The 18,566-nt window shown below is 39.0% G+C and overlaps 1 protein-coding gene across 3 annotated transcripts in view; it reads right to left on the bottom strand.

Moving 5' to 3' along the window:
• Nucleotides 1-628: 628 nt before the first annotated feature.
• Nucleotides 629-18,566, bottom strand: part of MTMR8 (myotubularin related protein 8) — a 35,012-nt gene continuing 17,074 nt past the window's right edge. For 2 of the 3 annotated variants that reach the window (XM_010715334.3, XM_019618241.2), the window contains exons 4-16: nt 17,931-18,053; nt 17,131-17,293; nt 14,956-15,113; nt 13,341-13,469; nt 12,236-12,370; nt 10,238-10,370; nt 8,486-8,595; nt 7,275-7,400; nt 5,966-6,015; nt 4,337-4,537; nt 3,797-3,925; nt 2,749-2,875; nt 629-1,352 (exon numbers count right to left, since the gene is read on the bottom strand). In XM_010715334.3, the coding sequence (XP_010713636.1) occupies nt 1,071-1,352; nt 2,749-2,875; nt 3,797-3,925; nt 4,337-4,537; nt 5,966-6,015; nt 7,275-7,400; nt 8,486-8,595; nt 10,238-10,370; nt 12,236-12,370; nt 13,341-13,469; nt 14,956-15,113; nt 17,131-17,293; nt 17,931-18,053 (1,866 nt within the window). In that variant the 3' untranslated portion in view covers nt 629-1,070. The remainder of the gene's footprint in view (nt 1,353-2,748; nt 2,876-3,796; nt 3,926-4,336; nt 4,538-5,965; nt 6,016-7,274; nt 7,401-8,485; nt 8,596-10,237; nt 10,371-12,235; nt 12,371-13,340; nt 13,470-14,955; nt 15,114-17,130; nt 17,294-17,930; nt 18,054-18,566) is intronic. The other variant, XM_031554667.1, reaches the window with a different exon arrangement.

The raw sequence follows: 18,566 nt of genomic DNA, 5'->3' as shown, positions 1-18,566 counted from the left end.
AGGAAGATGAACTTTTGGAATTGAATAAATGGAATACATTTCTTCTTTAAACCTTTGACTTTATCTGCATTGTCAAGACCTGAGGGAAAGAACAGTTTCTCTCAGAGCATTGAATTTTGTAATTTTGTGGAGCTGATGACAGAACATCAATCCCAACAAAGAACGAGTTAATCTCTGAAGTTTAACCAACACCAATTAAGAGAAGAGGAAGACTCCACATGAATTTGAGTATTTCCCTTACGTTCCCTTATTTCTAATCTTCCTGTCAAAAATTCACGTGCTACAGGCTCTGTGGCTTGCTACACTCTCACAGATAAGTAAATGAGGTCCATAAAAGCTTACTCTTTCAAAGTCAGCTTAGAAAGAAGCTGCTCAACTTGGGACCAGCACGGATCCGGGGGAATGTGGCAGCAGATATAAAACTTTGTTTAAAAATACTGACTACAAAGACAACCAAATAGTACACTCCACACTAAAATAATACTACTACATTGCACAGCTAGATATAAAAATGGTCTCCATAAAAAGGCACAGTTTTTTGTTTAACAAGTGTGCATAGGAAACAAAAAAAATGAATCAGTTCTTCCATAAGGTGAAGGTCCATGCAGAGATTCATTTGCAGCCAAGGTTTTTTTTTTTTTTTTCACTTTTAGATGAAGGGCATTTATAACCCTGCACCACCACTGAGAATAAATGCATTGCATCTCCTACTCCCATCATGAATACTGCATCGACTCCTAAACCCCACGTTAATTGGCCATGATGTCTTCTAGTTTAAAATAGCAGTACTGCCAGACAATTCTAAGCCTTAAAACAAACATCATAAGGTTTATACTGTAACTCAGGATAGCCCTCTCAGCAGTTCTGTATGCATCTTCATCATTTTAGCCCCAAAATGATGCAAACCAAACCAAACATGGACTGCGCTGCTACAGCGAGAGCACAGCGCCCTGCAAACAAACACAGCAACACTTAGCAGGCACTGGCCAGGTGCTCTGCACCCAGGCAGGGTCACAGATCCTTCATGTCTCACAAGCACCTGCTTCATTGAACACAATTCTCAAAGCTGATCAATGGTGCTGAGGCTTGCCATCCTTAGCTTCAGAGTTTAAAACATCAACACTGTCATTACGATGGAGGTCTCGGCGATTAGCCAGGTTCTCTTTGTTTTTCTGCTCCACATCTGATGTAACATTTGCATCCCCAACTGAGATACCATTGCTCAACACAGCAGGTGGCTCCCCTTGATAATCCTGGGGAGTGTTCAGCATCGATGTTTTGGAAGCAGCACATCCTACTTTAGATAAGTAGCAAGCTTCACTGGGTAACGGACCATCAAGGAAAGGAAGTTTCTACAAAAATAGAAATACATTATAAAAAAGTAATGAAAGCTGATATTCCCAGATGTCAGGAGCATACAACAAACGTAACAGCCCCGTGTCAGTGCCTTTTTTTCAGCTCTCTAATTGGGAATTAAAGTAACACATGCAAGAATCTACCCTAGATCATTTTGGGTTTTTACATATAAACATCAGAAATTCGTTCAATTAACTAACTAGTAAAACTACGGGTTTCAGCCTTCACATTAAGCTAGCACAGGACATTAACAGGTCTTCTCACTGACATTTTTAGATGACTGACTCACTACTGTATTTTTTATTATCAAGCATACAGGAAGAATATTGCAAGTAGAGTTAAGCATAAATATCTACTTCTCTTTTCAGGCAACCGTTCATAGGAACTATGGAGAAAAAAAATCCATAGCACTTTAGAAGCTAACAGTATTGACACTTTCTGCTCCCCCTCCCCTCACCTTCCCTCTTGCTGTGACAAGAGAGTCATCCTTATCTTCATATAAAGACAGATCTCTAGGGAATCTGAGCATTGCTGACCAAGCTTCTGTGCAGTGAGTTGCTGTGTACTTCATTTTGTGGTTAAAGGAGAGAAGGTGGTTACTCTGGACACTATTTGTGCCTTCCAACACCACCACAGAAGTGATAAATGCACAAGCATCTCCTGCATTAACAGAGCACTTCAGCTCCAAGATAGCCAATTTCAGAAGACAATTTAGCATATGATCCAGTTCCATTTCAGCCATTACGTGAAAGCCAACTTTCATTTCAATTCCACTGTTCTAGTAAGTGGCTGAAATCAGTTTTTCCAGCATCTTGTAAATTAAAAGACAAAAAATAAAACTGGGAGGATAAGCTGTAAACATATTTATATTTTCACGGGTGGTGGTGGGGAAATAGAAGTCCATTCTTTTTCTCCCTATCAACTCCCTGAAGTTTGCTGCAAATCAAGTTGAAACACAGATTTATTTTAATACCGGTTTTGTTTAGAGAATTTGATTAGAGAAGCTGTGGAAGCCCCATCCCTGAAGGTGTTTAAAGCCAGGCTGGATGAGGCCCTGGGCAGCTTGATCTAGTGCTTGATCTAGTAGCTAGCAACACTGCAGTATAGGGTTGTAACTTGATGATCCTTGAGGTCCTTTTCAAGCCAAGCCATTATGAGATTCTACAAATTAGAACATCATGGAGCTTGTGCCATCACTTGGCCAACCAACTTGAGCAAATGAGGGTTCTGAGTCAAAGAAGCTATTTATTGCAGTAACATAAATTTTATCTTCTCATTTTGTCCTGCTCTGCACAGAATGTTGAAGCAATTTTTTTTAGTGTCAATGTTTAATCCCAATTATATCTGCCAAAGCCACCCCATGACAAAGTACTATTGAGATTCAGGACTCACATTTTCCAATTCAGATGCGTTGTCCTCTAGTTTTATCTTTTGGTTCATGCAGCTCAGTAGATGATCCAATACACACTGTTTTGGATGCATTCCTTTGTCAAAGCGATTGTACATCCCACACCAAAACCTTAAGAACATGGCAAGAAAGGAGAATTAGGCAGCAAGTTTTACACTGCTGGTCATAACAATAAAAATAAGGTGCTTAAGGAGGAAAGCATGTCAACAAACAGATCAGTAATTGATTTTAAACAAAAGCCATAGTCTTTGACTCCAAATTTCAACGTGAGATTTTCTTAAAGCTTTAACAAAGTTCAAGAAAAACTTTTGAGGAGTTAAGTGCTTCTTCCCTATAATACAAATGAGCTGGTAGTAGGTATTAAAATAAGACACAAATACACTTTGTTCTGCAGTAGACTCACTCAAGGGCAGTTCACCTTCAAGTCTTTAGTTTGTCCTACTTCCCTACTTCAGCGAAAATCCTGTCTTCCATATTTGCATCCCTCTCTCAGCAGGGAACAGAAGTGAGCCAAGAACAAAGCAAAATTACCCAATCCAGCTGAGGGAGCCAGAGAGGCAAATACACATTGCAACAAGAAATCCCATATTGTGAAAGCCATCCTCACTGCATAAGTCTGGGTGTGATTGATTGGACACTGAAATTAATATTCAAAAGACTTCCTTAATATATGTTAAAAAGGAGGAAAGGAGAAATTTTAATTATTTACCCTCTCAAGTAAACTTGCCAGAGCAAAGAGTTAGAAGTGGGAATGGGTGCATAGATTAATCTACTGAAATTCATCGTCTTTCCTTTTCTTACCATCTTTATTAAGACTGAAGAAATTAAATTACTGTACCTGCATTTATTCAGAGAAATTGCCTATATACCACTACTCCCACTTTATGGATGAGCAACAGAGTGGAAAAAAAACAAGCCACTCTTACCAGCGGAAAAAGTGCTTTGGTAAACTTGAATTACTATCTCTGTTACAACAAAACAAGTGTCCCCCACCCCCACCCACCCCTTTCACCTCTTCAATGAGCGACTTACTGAAAACTAAAAGGTAGCGTGTTGGGTTGAAGCTCTTTGTAAGCTGTAAATCCTCTGTACAAAGGATTTCTCAATTCCTGCTTCTTCTGTAAGAGGAAAGGCCACAGAGAATGGGTCTTCTCAAAGATTCTGTCAATTAGAAGTAAGATTTTTTTTTTAGTTATTAGATCAAGTTAAGTAAACTAATTACGTTGACTGTTCTGAGTAGAATTAGACTGAGGAAGTTAAGAACTACTTTCCATAGTAACTGATCAATGTCTTAAACACAAAATACATCACTGAGGAGCACGTGCAATCATTTTAAATGGACAATATCCAGTCCTAAAGCTGTATCTGCAAGTTATTATTGTATTTCAGATAAAACACCTGACCACGGCAGAGATAATTCATCTACAATTCTTTCTCACACTGAAGAAGTTATCTGTAGACACATTACCCTTTACAGATTTACAATTACAATAAAAACAAGCACATAACGTGCCCTTTTTCTGACATTTGAAGTGACTTTTAGACTGGTGGCTTCATAAAATGCCAACTCACTTCAGATCTTCACGCTCCTTATGGCAGGTCCCAAGGAAGTTTCCAAACTGGCAGGAATAGACATGATCATGGATTTCCAGAAGAAAGTGTTCATTAAACTCAAATGTACAGGGGAACTGCTGCATGAGCTGCCAGACACATTCAATGAACTGAGTGAAGACAGGGGATACTTCCTTCGGGTCACCGTCCAAATGGCCACACCTAGACAGATGCAACCAAAGCAGGGTTAAATCCTGTGTCACCCACCAAAAAAAAAAAAAAAAGGCCACCTTAGCCACTAAACAACTGAGAAATATTCTAGTAGCGAAGAACAAGAAAATGTTATGCACAGCCAAAAATAACAGTTTATCCTACAACTGCCCATTAAGGTGTGCCCCCCTCATGGGATTAAGCTCTTACAGCTTTGCCTTTGCACATACAAAAGGGTTCTGATCAACAGCAAAATCTCAGTGCTTCAAGACCTCATGTTTTGTGCACAGAGATTAATAAAACCCTAGCAACTCCCCAGTCCTTTCATCAACACAGAATCCAGAGACTGGAGAGTCCGTAGCAGCAGAGGAAAAGACTGATATCAAAAGTAGTGTCACTGAGCAGCCTGCCTGCCTTGCTTTAGTGCTAACCCACGACTAATAGGATACCACAGGCACACACTGCACAGCACCCTCTGGACTACAGAAACACGGGACAACTGAACCTCAGCTCACCAAGGCAATAATTATATTCCAAAACCACTCAATACGGGGCCAGCATTTTAATAAACTATTATAAACTATCAGAGAAGAAAAATACAACCAGAAAAAAAAAAAAACCCACAGTACTTTTGGAAGGTAACCAACCCCCTGCTGTACTACATTGCCTGTTCCTTCTTAACAGGAAAAACTTGGGGATACAATCTGGAAACCCAGGGAAATAAACAAGGCCCACGTAGCTGTTTATCTTGAAATAACTTCTTCTAAAGAAGTACTAAGGGTGCACACATTACTCATTTTTCCCTATGAAGGGAACAGATTTGTCATACTATAAAATGGAGGATTCAGTTCCACCTTGAAAACAAAGTCTCCATTGGTAGTAAGTTATTATCAATGAGCAGACCACTCCCAGCATTCATTTGGATCTTCAATTTCTACAGAACAATAAGTATCCCAAGGCAGCATTCCTTCTAGAAGGCAGCTAACAATTACAGGAATGACAACACTTAATCTGCCCAGAGAATGCAAGTCACAGTTGATTTTTAGCACTATAACGGGATGAAATTTCTGTATTAAATATGAGGGAAGTCCCAGAAAAACATTAGACTCAATTTTCTTTCAGACAATGATTGCAGAAGAGCATGCCAGAACATTAGCACTTGTCACACAATATGGAGGCTTTTTTACAGGTAGGAAAATATACAAAATTCAAACAGCTTATTCAAAACCTTGTATTTCAAAGTAATGAAAAAAGACCACTCTCAAATAGCACTGGTGAAATAAACCCAGTTATTTCACTGGCTGTAGGTCACCAACTCCAGTGGTATCCAAGTCTTTTCATTTATATTTTTAGAGGGAGCACACAAGCCTGACAACACTGATTAAGTCTCACCATCTAGCCTTCACCCCAGCCATTACACCCAATGTAACATGTTCTTACCTGTGTGAAAACTTATGGCCCATTGCAATCCACTCCTTTTCTATAAGAACCTTCATTTTCAAAGCAGAGGTTGGGGAAAAAGAAAAGTATTACTTATTTACAAGCCTTTGATGGTAATTCCATACAGCTCAAAAACAATGCTACCCGCTAACAGTATTTCAAGCATAACCACAGAAGTCAATGAAAACTCTAACAGCAATTTACACATTAGTTATCCACTACAATGTTATCTAACCACTATTAGTAATCCAATACTGTGTGTCTTGCTACATCATACAACTATCAATTCCTGATATCATCAGTCAGAGACTTAAAGAAAAGAAAGGCAGAAAATCACAAGAGATTTCTTTCAAAATTAAGTTATACTGATTTTTTCCAAACTTTTTGCTTTCTTGATAGTTCTGTTGCATTCATCTAGAATAACTGCTCCTTGAGGATCTATGCACAGAAACTATTCTGGCAGAGGACAAGTATTTGTCCCTTTCAGTTACAGCTCCTGATCCTAATCAAAGTTATGTTCACCATATAGAATTGTCCAGAGCACTACTGAAGCCCATGTATGTGTTGTACTGGTATAATTTTAATTGTTAAAAGGCTGCAGTGTAATCCAGAAGCAAAAAGTAATAATTAGAAAGCAGCACGTAATAAAAGGATCAGGTCTAGCAGTGCAACGCAGCAAGGGAGGCAAAATCTACATTGTTCTGATCTCAGGGTTTCTTTCAAGGCACTCTGAGAAAGAACAGCACCCTGTCTTTTGGGTAACTGACAAACGAGACGACTGGAAAGATCACAGATCTGTCTGTATTTATGTAGTGATGGCTTCATATAAGAAATACCTTATTGCAGAAGCAAAGGCCAAATTCCTGGGTAATGGCTTTAAAATAGATCTTGAACAATGCAGACTTGACATGATATACAGGTTATGCATTTCCCTGTGTACTTGAGAGTTCAAAATCCTAGAAGAAATTCTCACTTAACAGTCTTAAATGACAAACTTCTTCACCACTTTTTCCGTGGATTGCTGCCAGTTGCACCTTCTACTCACTCATATCTTGCTGAAATGTCTCATTAAAGGCTCTCGTGAACTTTCAAGGTTCACAAAGATTAGGGAATTGTAAATCAACTACCACTGTTTTGTGCCTATAGTGTTCAGAGCAATTAAAGCTTGCTGAAAGAATCAAAACTGTTTTTATATAGGTCACCTACTGCTTGTTCCAGGAAATGGCCCGAAACTTAAATTAGGCCTTGTTTACATTTCAAACCCAAGGAGTATTTTTTATTTTTGAAATTCCAACATCAATGTTCTTACCATGAAGCCTTTAAAAGTCCTATAAAATGGATCTAAGAGGAGGCTAGCCAGGGAGCAGACCTGTGCTGTGCGGTCCCAGCCATCAGAGCAGTGGACCAACACACTGGCCTTTTCATCTTTCACAGCCTGTGAAGGAGAGCAGACAGAACAGTTTAGCAGCTTTCTAGTTTGGTTACTGTAATTAAATGCTATCCCTTCATCTGCATTTACCAGATTGTTCTCAAATCTAAGGGAAAAATTTGTCATTTCTAATCTGAACCATAGAAAAACACCATTTCTGGGCATACAGCCATCAACCCCAACTAGAATAAAATGCTGTAGCATGCCTTGTCAGCAATAGAGATTGTCAAGAAACAAAAATCCTCTGATCTGAAAACATTTCATCTTCTGAAATGCCATGAATTTTCAGTCTTTTCCTCTGAGGGAGGATTTGGTAGATGAGTAAAGAATAACTAGAAGCTTAAAGAAAAAAAAAAAAATAGAGGAGTTCAATCTAACTTCCTCTCATATGGATCACCTTCTTTCCATTTCTGTATTGCTAGCAGAAAATAGCTTTTTGCTTGGTAAACTGAAAAGTTTTAAGAGAAAAGACAACATTTACAGAAGTGACTACTCCTACAGTTTGTCATCTGCATTTCCTTTACTACTGCTGAAGAGCAATGTGTTTTATGGACTCTTCTCTCTTGACTGACTTGCAAAGTCATGCTCTTCAATAAGTGTGCAGAAATGAGGACTCAATTGAAAAATACAAATTTGTGATTCCTGCATCTCAGCAGAAAGCAGGATGGTCTAGACAATCCCTCAATTAAAGGACAACAGTCCAAAGATTAGTGAGCATGCTGCATTAAGAGCATAAGGTCACAAATTGTTTGCACTCCTAAACATGCTACAGGGTACAGAGGCTTTTATAAGTGTCATGTACCTACACTGTGATTCCACTCATTTCAGTGAGTTTTAAGGAAGTCAGAGAATCACAGAATGGCCTGGGTTGAAAAGGACCTCGAAGATCATCTAGTTTCAACCCCCCTGCTGTGGGCAGGGTTGCCAAAAAGTCCAAATAGTCCTACTGATTGCATTAGAACAAATGGTTCTCTCTCAGTGCCAGTGGTATTTCCTCTAGTCTCACGAGGAAATTAGGAGGGAGTGAACTGGGTTGACTTGATGTGCTCCAACCACAGATTTTTCAGCTGAAGCTTGGTTTATAAATTTACCTTTGCAAGAAAGACACTTGCATCCATTACAGCCTTTATGTGCCGTAACCAACCCGAGTTCTCCAGCCCAGTAAGGAAATCACTCATCGATGGAGACTTGGTTTCACACACTAAGGACACAAAATAATTAGCTGAGACTCCATTAACAACATTCTTTTCTTTCCTCATCATCACCTTTTCACAGCAGCAGAGTTTGGTAGATTCTAAAAGCTAATACTCTCTGATTTACATGTCTGCCTAAGAAAAACGACTGGTTGCATATCTAAACACACAATCCAGCAGGGTTTTTTTTAGCTACAAGAGAACTTGAGGATATAAAAGTATCTTCCTTCTCCTCCTTCTAAAACTAACTCAGTAATGCTATTTTTTCAGCTGAGCTTCCTGTTAAAATCCAGCATTCAGTGGCACTCACCACCAATGACCCTCACACAGACACCTAACAACCACCAGCACGCTGACACTTTCAAAGGTGAAAGTGAGAAAGTAGAAAGGAGAGTTCTAACTTGTAACATATAATCTTCAAGGCATCTCAGATTTTATGTGCATGTTGAAATCCAGCACAGAAAATAGAGTAATGCAGATCAGCAGTCCCTAAACATCAGTGAGAGATGTTTTTACCACTGCTAAAGTTTGGTGGCTAAGAATATGAAGGTAAAAAAAGTATTTATTCTGCCTCCTCCACCAGCACAGAATAAATCTGCCAGCTGTAGGCAACTGAGGACTTACACTTGTGTTAAGGCCAATCTCACTGTTGTGTGAATAGCCTCATTTTTCTCCGAGGTCATTACAGATCCTGCTGAGCTACCTGGCCAGGTAATTGGCAGCATCAATTATTCAGCTACTTGAGGCTAGATGACCATTATGCTGACTATTAAAACCTTAAGCTTGTATTTTGGATGACAGCATTTGTATTATAACTAAAACTGAACACAAGGACCAAAGAGAAGGATTTACAGCACCTTCTCTGATGTGTTTTTCATCTTTTCAATACAAGGAAGTTAACAGTGCTGGAAACAAACTAGCAGAGTGTGCCTGTTTGATCCAAGGTGCTCTTATCCCCTTCAGTGCAACTCCTCCAAAATTACACCAGAACAAATATAGGCATCATCCACCTCTCAGTTGCCAGTAGTTCAGGAAAGTACTTCTACCCTCCTTCACATTTTCCCCCTAAGATCACAGTCTCAAGGAATACCTTCTAACCTGAGTATTCACGTACTGAAAGCAAAACAAGTTCACTACATCAGAAATTTATCTCATACATAGCTCTCATCTCTAAGTCTTCAGAAAATCATGAAAGAATTTATTTTTCAATTAGACATACTGTTTAACACCAAAATAGCACAAACTAAGCGACAGAAATCTCAGAGAAGTATCTCAACAGTCAATGACAGCTTCATGGTTACATTAAGCTACCGAAATGAAACTACCTGAACAGTACAGGAAGTTCTTCTAGTCTTAATTTGGAACATTTAAGAAATTCACATTTTAACTAACTAATAAAATTAAGAAGTGTTGTTCATGTTACTTAGTAAGTTTGATTCCATATAAAACTAAGCACAGCAGTGTATGAAATAGCTAGCAGGAAAACATTTTAAAATTTTATCTTTAGCACTTCAATAAAGCAGACAAGTTACTTGGACTAATTTATCACAGCACCCAAGCCTCCACATCTACTTATACACATAGGACATTCATATGTCGGTCAAAATTAGGTAGAGGCAATAGAGAGGCCACTGCATGCACAATACTCACCTTCCAGGAGTTTCTGCAAGCTGTTCCGCATCACATGGATGTTTTCAATGCCAATAAATTTAAAGCGAATGTTATCATAATTGTCTTCATTCTCATAACCCTTCCCAGCAGCTCGGTTGGCCATGGCATTTAACTGTCAGATTCAAAGGAAGAGGATGGAAAAGAGAGAAAATGACAACAAACAATACAATCTGCTTGCCAAGTCTTTTTGTTTGTTTGTTTTTAATCTCCCAGAACACACACTCAACAAAAGCTGCTACTCAGGTGTCCTTCCCCACCTCCCCACACATTACTTTCAGACATTTTACTAAATGTATGTCAGCATCTCCAGTCCAATAGTCATGTGCAGAGATTCACTAAGACTTTGGCTAGCACTTCTTATACCAGGCAGAATCAAAGCCTGACCCAACAGAAAAAACTGCTGTCACCAAGGAAGGTAAAGAGACTGATTGTCTTCACTGTGAAGCTACATAAAAAAGATTCAGACAGAAGTAAACAAAGTAAAACTAGGAATGCCACTTTATGAATAACATACATACATGGTAGTATAGAAATAGTTAGAGAATTCCAAAGCTTTTCACAGACATACATGCACAGATGAAATAAAGCCACCTGAGGGAAACACAGAAACATCAAAATTGAGCAAAAAGAATACAGCAATTGAGTGGAACTGCAGAAAAGAAGTTGAAGAAGTTGAAAAGCTGCCAGTTGTGTTAATAATCACCCCAAATTGCTCAAGAGCTGCCCTAACACAATCTTCAGTGGTGACAAGGAAAAGAGTACCTCAACCTCCCACATAATGATTTGCTAACACAGAAAGGGGAGAAAGGAAAAAAAAAAAAAAAAAGGCATTGATATCTGAACATCTTAACATTAACTGAGTAATTCTGGTGCTTCAGTTCTATCCATCCAGGGCATGACATGGTGCTTTAGAAGTGAGGCTGATCACAAATGTTCCTTTTCACCAAATCTATCAAAATTACTATCAAGACAGATGTCCGTGGAACATCTGATACTAGAAGCTGTGCACACCAAAAAAACCACGCAATGACTGCTACAGACTGTTTTGTAATTAAATGGAGATCTCTTATAGAACATACTATAAAAAGACAAAATGCATCTTGAAGCAACAGGTGAAGCATTCTCTGCTTTCCCCAAAGAGCTTTACCCTCCCACAGTTTAGCTATATTTGTAGTTTCTCTACAATAACTCTACAATCTGAACATGCAGCAGTTTTTCGTTAGAGCAAAATCTATGTTAGATTTTTATATTTAATCATGTGCTGTGCAAATCCCTGTCCTAATTTGCTTATATCCACAATCAATATGATTACAAGGTGATCATTTGATTTAGTTTCTAAATTCAGTTCTTCAAGAGTAAGATCATTACAGATAGCATTTTGTCTGTTTCTTCAAGGTCACTCTTATGTGAAGACCACAACAAAGTTCTAGCTCCAGAGAGTGGCTACCAACCAAGTAGCTGATTGTATTAAGTTCCAAGCTGCACACTGAGAGATCATTAGTGTTTTGTTTTGTTTTACTGAGGCAATAATTGCCTCAATTGTTCTCGGATTCCATACAGACCCACTTCTGCCACCCAGGTAGGCAGACAAAAGCACTTCAGTTTTGCACAGCTGATTCCAAAAGCTTCTCTCCAACCCAATGTTTTAAGAGCACATCTTCAGAATGGCTCACTGTTTCAGCCAGCTTCAAGACTGCTGGTCACTTCAGGTCATCCCTAACACAAATCTCAACCTAGAGCAGTCCAGGAATACAAGCATTCTTAACAACACTTAACATTACAGTTTTGTTATTCACAAGCATTCGCCATATCAAGAGACAGAAAAGGAGCCTGATTCTGAATTCATCGCTTCAGACTGACACAATTTAACCTAAAGCTACCTGAGAAAGCATTAGCAGAGTTGTGAAAATTAACTGGAAACAGCCTTGCTAGCAAAGATGCAAGCTTTAGAAGTAACCACAAACCACATGAAGATACCTTTGGCCTTGTGTCTACAACATACATGAAGGGACTCCCAGGGTTGGCCTCTCTGATTGCCTGCAACATCTGTTCATCCTCCAGACAACGAGCACTGAACCCAGAGAGGGGTTGGCTACAACGGCATATGGCAGCCTGCAACACACAACAGATCACACTTCAGGGCAACGCAGCAGAAACAATCTGAAAGCAGGAAATAACACCACATCCTTGATTTTATATCTCACTGTATTCAGTTTCTCTGAAAAACAGCTTCTTAGGTGGACACACAGAATTGCCATTGGAATATTCCACAAAACTAGGATTTTGAGAATCTTAAGAAACAGATTTTATATATGTAACAGAATAAAGGAGCCCTTTATTGCTCTGCTCTCAAATCCTCTATGTTAGATTAGTATACACTATACCATGCTATATTTCAGTTTGGCTCAGTAGTTGTTGTTACCATTCCACACAAACTGTGCTGGGCACGCTGCAGGAAAAGTTCAGCTGTTGCCAGCACAACCCCACAGGCGCCCAGGTCAAGGCACGCTTCCTCAGGAAAACAACAACTTGACTGTGACAGCATTTTCCTAACATCTGCATCTAAAACACTGCTGAAACAGCAAAGTTAAAAATTTACATTGTGGTCTTTAGTGAAGGGAAAAAAAAAAACAACAAAACTGAAACCTTCATTTATTCTGAGTTAAGAAGAGCTATTTCAGGGCAGTTCTTCCTCTTCCTGAGTAAGAAAATTTAGCTGAGTTAACATGCATCTTGTTAAGCGTGCACCTTGTTAAACATTATTCAATATAGCTACACAGTACATTAAAATAAGCACACACAGAAAAAAAGCACAAAAGACATTCCTGAAAGCTGGTAAGAAATTTCCAGACAGGAAGCTTGAGAGCTTTGTACACAGCACCAGTATGTCTTTGGTATCTAGCTTATTCTGCAACTCAAACCAATTCTAGAGCCCTTACGAAAAGAACAGTTAAACAGGAAGTTAAAGCACCTCAGTAATTATCTCATCCTTTCCTTTCACTGGAAGGGAGCTGCACAAGAAGGGAGACCCTTGCTCTCCAGCCCCACCCCACCCAAGACAGCAGACAGTTGAACTACTAACATTGTTTTCTTTATATAAGTAAGAAAGCACTGGAATCCGCCCCCTGCTTCTGAACCTTGAGCTTCCAATCACTGTTGCCTTACTAGCAGCTCTAGGCACCACAATTTCCGGAGGATATGTGCTGCAAACCTGAAGTGAGAAGGAAGAATTTAGATATTACTGTTTATCAATTAAAGACACGGGACAAATTCATTTTTAATATATGATCTCACTTTTGTAAGCAACAATACATTGTTCACCACAGTGTATCAAAACAAACCATATCTGAAGCATCACGTCATTAGAATGCATCCAGGAAAAAACAACACAAGGGAATGGGTAAAAATAATAAAACAATATAGTAACAAACAATTTTGCAGTGGAGCCCCAAAACTGAATTGCACAGTATGCCATGTTTTGAAAGGAAGGTCTTTAAAGCCATACATTTTATGAAAGCTACTAGTTTGTCACAAAAATATATGAATAATTATGTATTAAGATTTCCCTTTAAATCTCCAACTAGAAATGAGCTTGTAGCCATCAGGTACCATCCTCACAAAACAGCTTCACCCACTGTCCTCAAAAAACCATAGTCTTTTCAGCTTATACTTTAAAGATGAGACATCCTCCAAGTCTTTACTTGAGGCTTGACAAGTTTCAAATGCAAACTGGAAACCCTGAGGAAATTGCAAAGCATTGCCAACTGAAAGTTCCATACTAGCAAATAAAGCTTCAAAACCATCGTTTTGGATATTTTAGATACCCACATTCTGATGCCTTGATGGGAAAAGCACTTCCCATGTCATCTCAATTCAGGCATCCAAAGATGGCCACTTAAAACTCCAGTCATTTCTGACAGAAAGGCATACACTACTTCAACCCAAAGCATAACAATAAAAAAAAAAAAAACAACTGGTGGGGAGAGAATGAAGAGCACAGAGGAAGGATTCAGGACAACATACTGGTATCTTCCTCACTCAGAGATATTCAGTGTAATTTAGATAGAAAGTCTGTGCATAAAACCAGAGGAAACAGAAAGGGAAATTGTACAAAGCTGGAGTTGGAGTAAACTTGTTGAGTAAAGTTTCCATTTAAATGTTGTTTAGAGCTACCCTGACCTTAAAGAGAGGGAAATAGCAGAAGCCAGTTAGAACTGAAACAACTAAGTTTTTCCTTAGCATGAGATCTAAACAAGCAAAAAAAAAGAAAGCATCTTCAGTTTCTGTTTTTTCCTTCCTTACTCTAGTCCCTTTTCACTCTGCCTTGTTCCTCATCAAGCCAAGCCACTCCCATGCATTCCTCCTCTTAACAGCTCTCATCACACTGGAGGAACACAGTCTGGAAATACATAAAGAACCTAAGGGTACTTCATGTTCTTGTAGCAGATGGTTTGATATTTCTCTAGAAAAATAAGTAGCTGATGTTTTGCCAGAGGAATCAAAGCAAACCAAGGTGACTCTGCAGCTCTGTTTCTTCTTAGCATCATTATCCACAACTTCACATTAAGCTGCTGCTTCAATTAAAACCAACTGAGCTCATTTTTCCCCAGAGGCAACACTTATGCAGCAGCAGGATTGCTGAATGTCATTAACACACAGAGATATTGCACCAACTGGCTACTTTGGACAAGAATTACCTCATAGTCTTTATTAAGATCTGTTATTTCCCAATAGTCATTCGGGATTCCCATACGCTGGTAATCTACTTTCAAATCAATCAGTTTCCAGCCAATCTCCCGGTTATCTTTAGACATTTTAGGATTGTAAGAGAAAGCATAAAGTTCTTCAGGTTTCACTAGGAAGAAGAAAAAAATTAATTAGTTATAATTTAATACAGAAATGTCAGCACTTCTTCCTAAAGGTTTTTGTTTGGCTAGCACTGTGCAAGCCACTGGGGTACAGATGTACAACAACTGATACAAGGATTAAAAAATTATTCAGCTGAGAGCAATCAGAAAACAAGTGCTTTTTTTTTTTCCACAAAAGCCAAGGGCTGTGTGACTGTTGTACTCCATAGTTGGCTATATTGCAGTAACAGATTTTATTTACGCTCCTGCACGAAAGATCACTTTGTAAATTTTACTCACCTAAGCAAAATATTCAGACTGGTTTTGATGCCTTAGAAAAATACTGAGTACTATAACAGAACAGTATGGATATTGGGAATTTTTCAGAAGTTCATCAAAAACGTTCCTAACTTTATCGAGCCAAACAGGACTCACAGATGAAAGAATTATAAGCACGCAAGTTTCAGCCATAATGCAATGTTCCTCATGTTTATAAGGTTTCACTCTGGGTAACACCAAGTGCCAACGATTCATATTCAGATCCTCAGGAGTTTCCAGTACTCCTTTCCCCACAGGCAGGGAGATGCGCTACAGTATTTTGTTACAATTAAAACTCCAAAATTTCTGGGAAAAAAAACCTACTGAATTTTCTGCAATGTGCATGCTCCAACAGATTGATATCCTAAGAATGAACGCAGAAATAAAAACATTTATGAAGAGACCTTTTCTGTGAAGCGTTCATAAAAAAGCTCTTGCAAACCTTCAAGTTCATTGCTCAACAGTGAATTCTGAGCTGCATGGAAGGCATGACAGATGTACTGAATATTACTGGTGGTCCAACAAAAGCTTTAGGCTGTACCCAACAAATGATAATTTCTTCCTCCCTCCATCTCTACCTTTCCAATTTCCTTCGCTCTCCTCAGGAAATGCAAATCCCACCAATAACTCCCTTCGTTGACTCCCAAGGCAGCAAGCTCTCTGGAGAGCACACCTGGCAGTGTGTGATAACACAGCCAAGTTACCAGACAGGTAACCCATAACTGTCAGTCATACACGTGCAAACCATAAATAATTAGATGCTCTGACAAATTATACGAAGGAAGAATACATACAAAAAGTTTAAACCAAATAGTACAAATATCCATAAATAAAACAAAAGAAAGAGCTACAAAGCATTACACCAAACTACACAAAAGAAACTGACTGATGTGATCTCCTGCAGTGACAGCTCCCACGCTTCAAGATGCTACAGAAGTGTCTCATTTTCAAAACTGAAAGCACAGTGACACCTTTTAAACACAACAGCAGAATTCTGAAAGAAACAGCACTAAAATTAGAGCTTCATAACTAAGAAAACTCTATAGCTTGGGACACAAGGAAAATTATGGGAACGGACAATAAGTTCTAATCCCCATAGGTGGCTCAAAGCCAAACTCAACTAAACAGTTGGCCTGAAGAGACCACAGACTTCTGAGGATGTTTTGCATCTACTCGGAGACTGATTCCAAGACAGGTCACCGAGGTGAAGCATAGGAACATCCAAAAGAAGATAAACACTAGAGAGTTACCTAAATGTGCTACTGGGAAACAACGATAAGATTTACAACTTTGTGGGATCTGGAATTCCATGGATATCTGGTCAAATGGCAAGAGCAGAGCTATGCACAGCCATGAGCCAAATCACAGAAATGACTGGCAACAACCAGGACTGAAGTAACACCTGGCACATGTGCCACACTCTGGCCAATCAACTCTGCACTGGTCTTCAGAAGATTCCTCATTTCCACTGCCAGAAGATCTGTGCTTACTTTACAAGCAAATCGTTTGGTGCACAGGGTAGCAACTACTGCACCAACCCACACAGATCACCTCTGACAGTGCTAGTACTGTCTGATTTCACACCCTCCTCTACTGCACTGCTACAATGAAATCAGTAGTGTGACAGACAAAGCTTTCACTAGTGCTCAGATGAGCCTTTGAGCTTACTGCATTTCAACAGTTTGAGAAACAGACTGACCCAAATACCTGGTTGTGAAAGTTTGAGCAAGGATGTATACACTTCATGACAATCACGTTCCTGCCCAATAACAAAGTGAGCCACGTGGAAATTCTTGCAGTGAATAAGGAGTGGGCATCCAGCTGTGGTCAGAGGCAATTTTTCTACAGTTGCAATATGATGATGCAGAATCTAAAAAACAGGAGATAATCAAAATCTTTCAGATACCACTAACAAGGCCATAAGCTGTACAAGCAGACTGGAAAGCTTTGCAATACACTATCAGCAGAAAGTGAATTGATTTATGACATTTATCAAGCAAACATAATAAACATCCAGACTGCGTACCCAAAAGCTATATAACAATGAGCCAGACTGAAAGAACACAGACATATAACAAAGTATTTTTAGAGACTGATATGTAATTGGGTCTACCTGGTTCTATGAGGAGCAAGATTATCTTCTTCTTACTTCTTTTCCACCCACAAACACAACGTATTAATTATAAAATAGGAATGAGGAAATAACAAAGGTTGCTAATTTCAGTGCTAGTTTTACATTTCAAAGTCCTGTAAATTCAAGTTTGGTGGCTTTGTACATCAAGCTTGAGGTCAGAAATTAGACAAGTTCGTTTTGTTCCTGAAACTATTGTGTCACATAACCATTGCATTCGTTTTCTCCCAAAAGGGCAATTTCTGTTAAACATTTGGTATCCAAACACTACAAAAAACTACAACAACTTCGGAATTCATGGAACTATTCATATTGGATATTAGATATTTAATATTTTAAAACTTGTATTTAAACAAGCTCCAAGTATAGCACATACCCATGTTTCTTTTCTGACTTCAGCAGAAGCATCTACATAGATAAGATGGGTAGCTGTCAGGTATAAAGTCCCGCTTGCTGCCCTCCTATTTGTATAGCGATCTAGTAATTTCACGTTTTCCACCTGCAGTAAGAGCAAAGGGTTATAAAGTAAATTCAGCTCTGATCAAAGAAATTCTAAACATCTGCTGAACAACAATCATGTCACAGCTAAAACAGAATTCAGGAAACAAGAAAAACCTAAAAACTACGTGCACCAAACCAGCTTTACAGTATACATTAACAGCTAGGAAAATAATCTGAAAGTCAAAAAGGTTAAATGAACTGTCAAGATCTAGCAGCAGCATGAAGAAAAGGATCGCTTTGTAGCCAAGGCGATCAAAGTTTGTCGTTGTGCCAGTTGCGGAAACAACGAGACAGCAAAGAACTACAACAGACAAGGCTGCCCATGTTTGGTGCCATCAAAGTACTGCTGGGAAAGAAGCAGCTCCACCAGTCTGACTGCCAGCATCTCGGCCCTCACAGAAGGCACTGCTGCCCATCTGCACTTACACATTAAGTACATCGCATCTCATAAACCACAGCCAGCAAGTTAACCAAATACAAGTTTTAAGAGCCATGGGCACAGACCAAAAAA

This window comes from Meleagris gallopavo, chromosome 9 (genome assembly GCF_000146605.3).
Source record: "Meleagris gallopavo isolate NT-WF06-2002-E0010 breed Aviagen turkey brand Nicholas breeding stock chromosome 9, Turkey_5.1, whole genome shotgun sequence".
NCBI lineage: Eukaryota > Metazoa > Chordata > Aves > Galliformes > Phasianidae > Meleagris > Meleagris gallopavo.
Note: the sequence above shows the minus strand (reverse complement) of the source record. Positions and strands in the feature narration are given on the sequence as shown.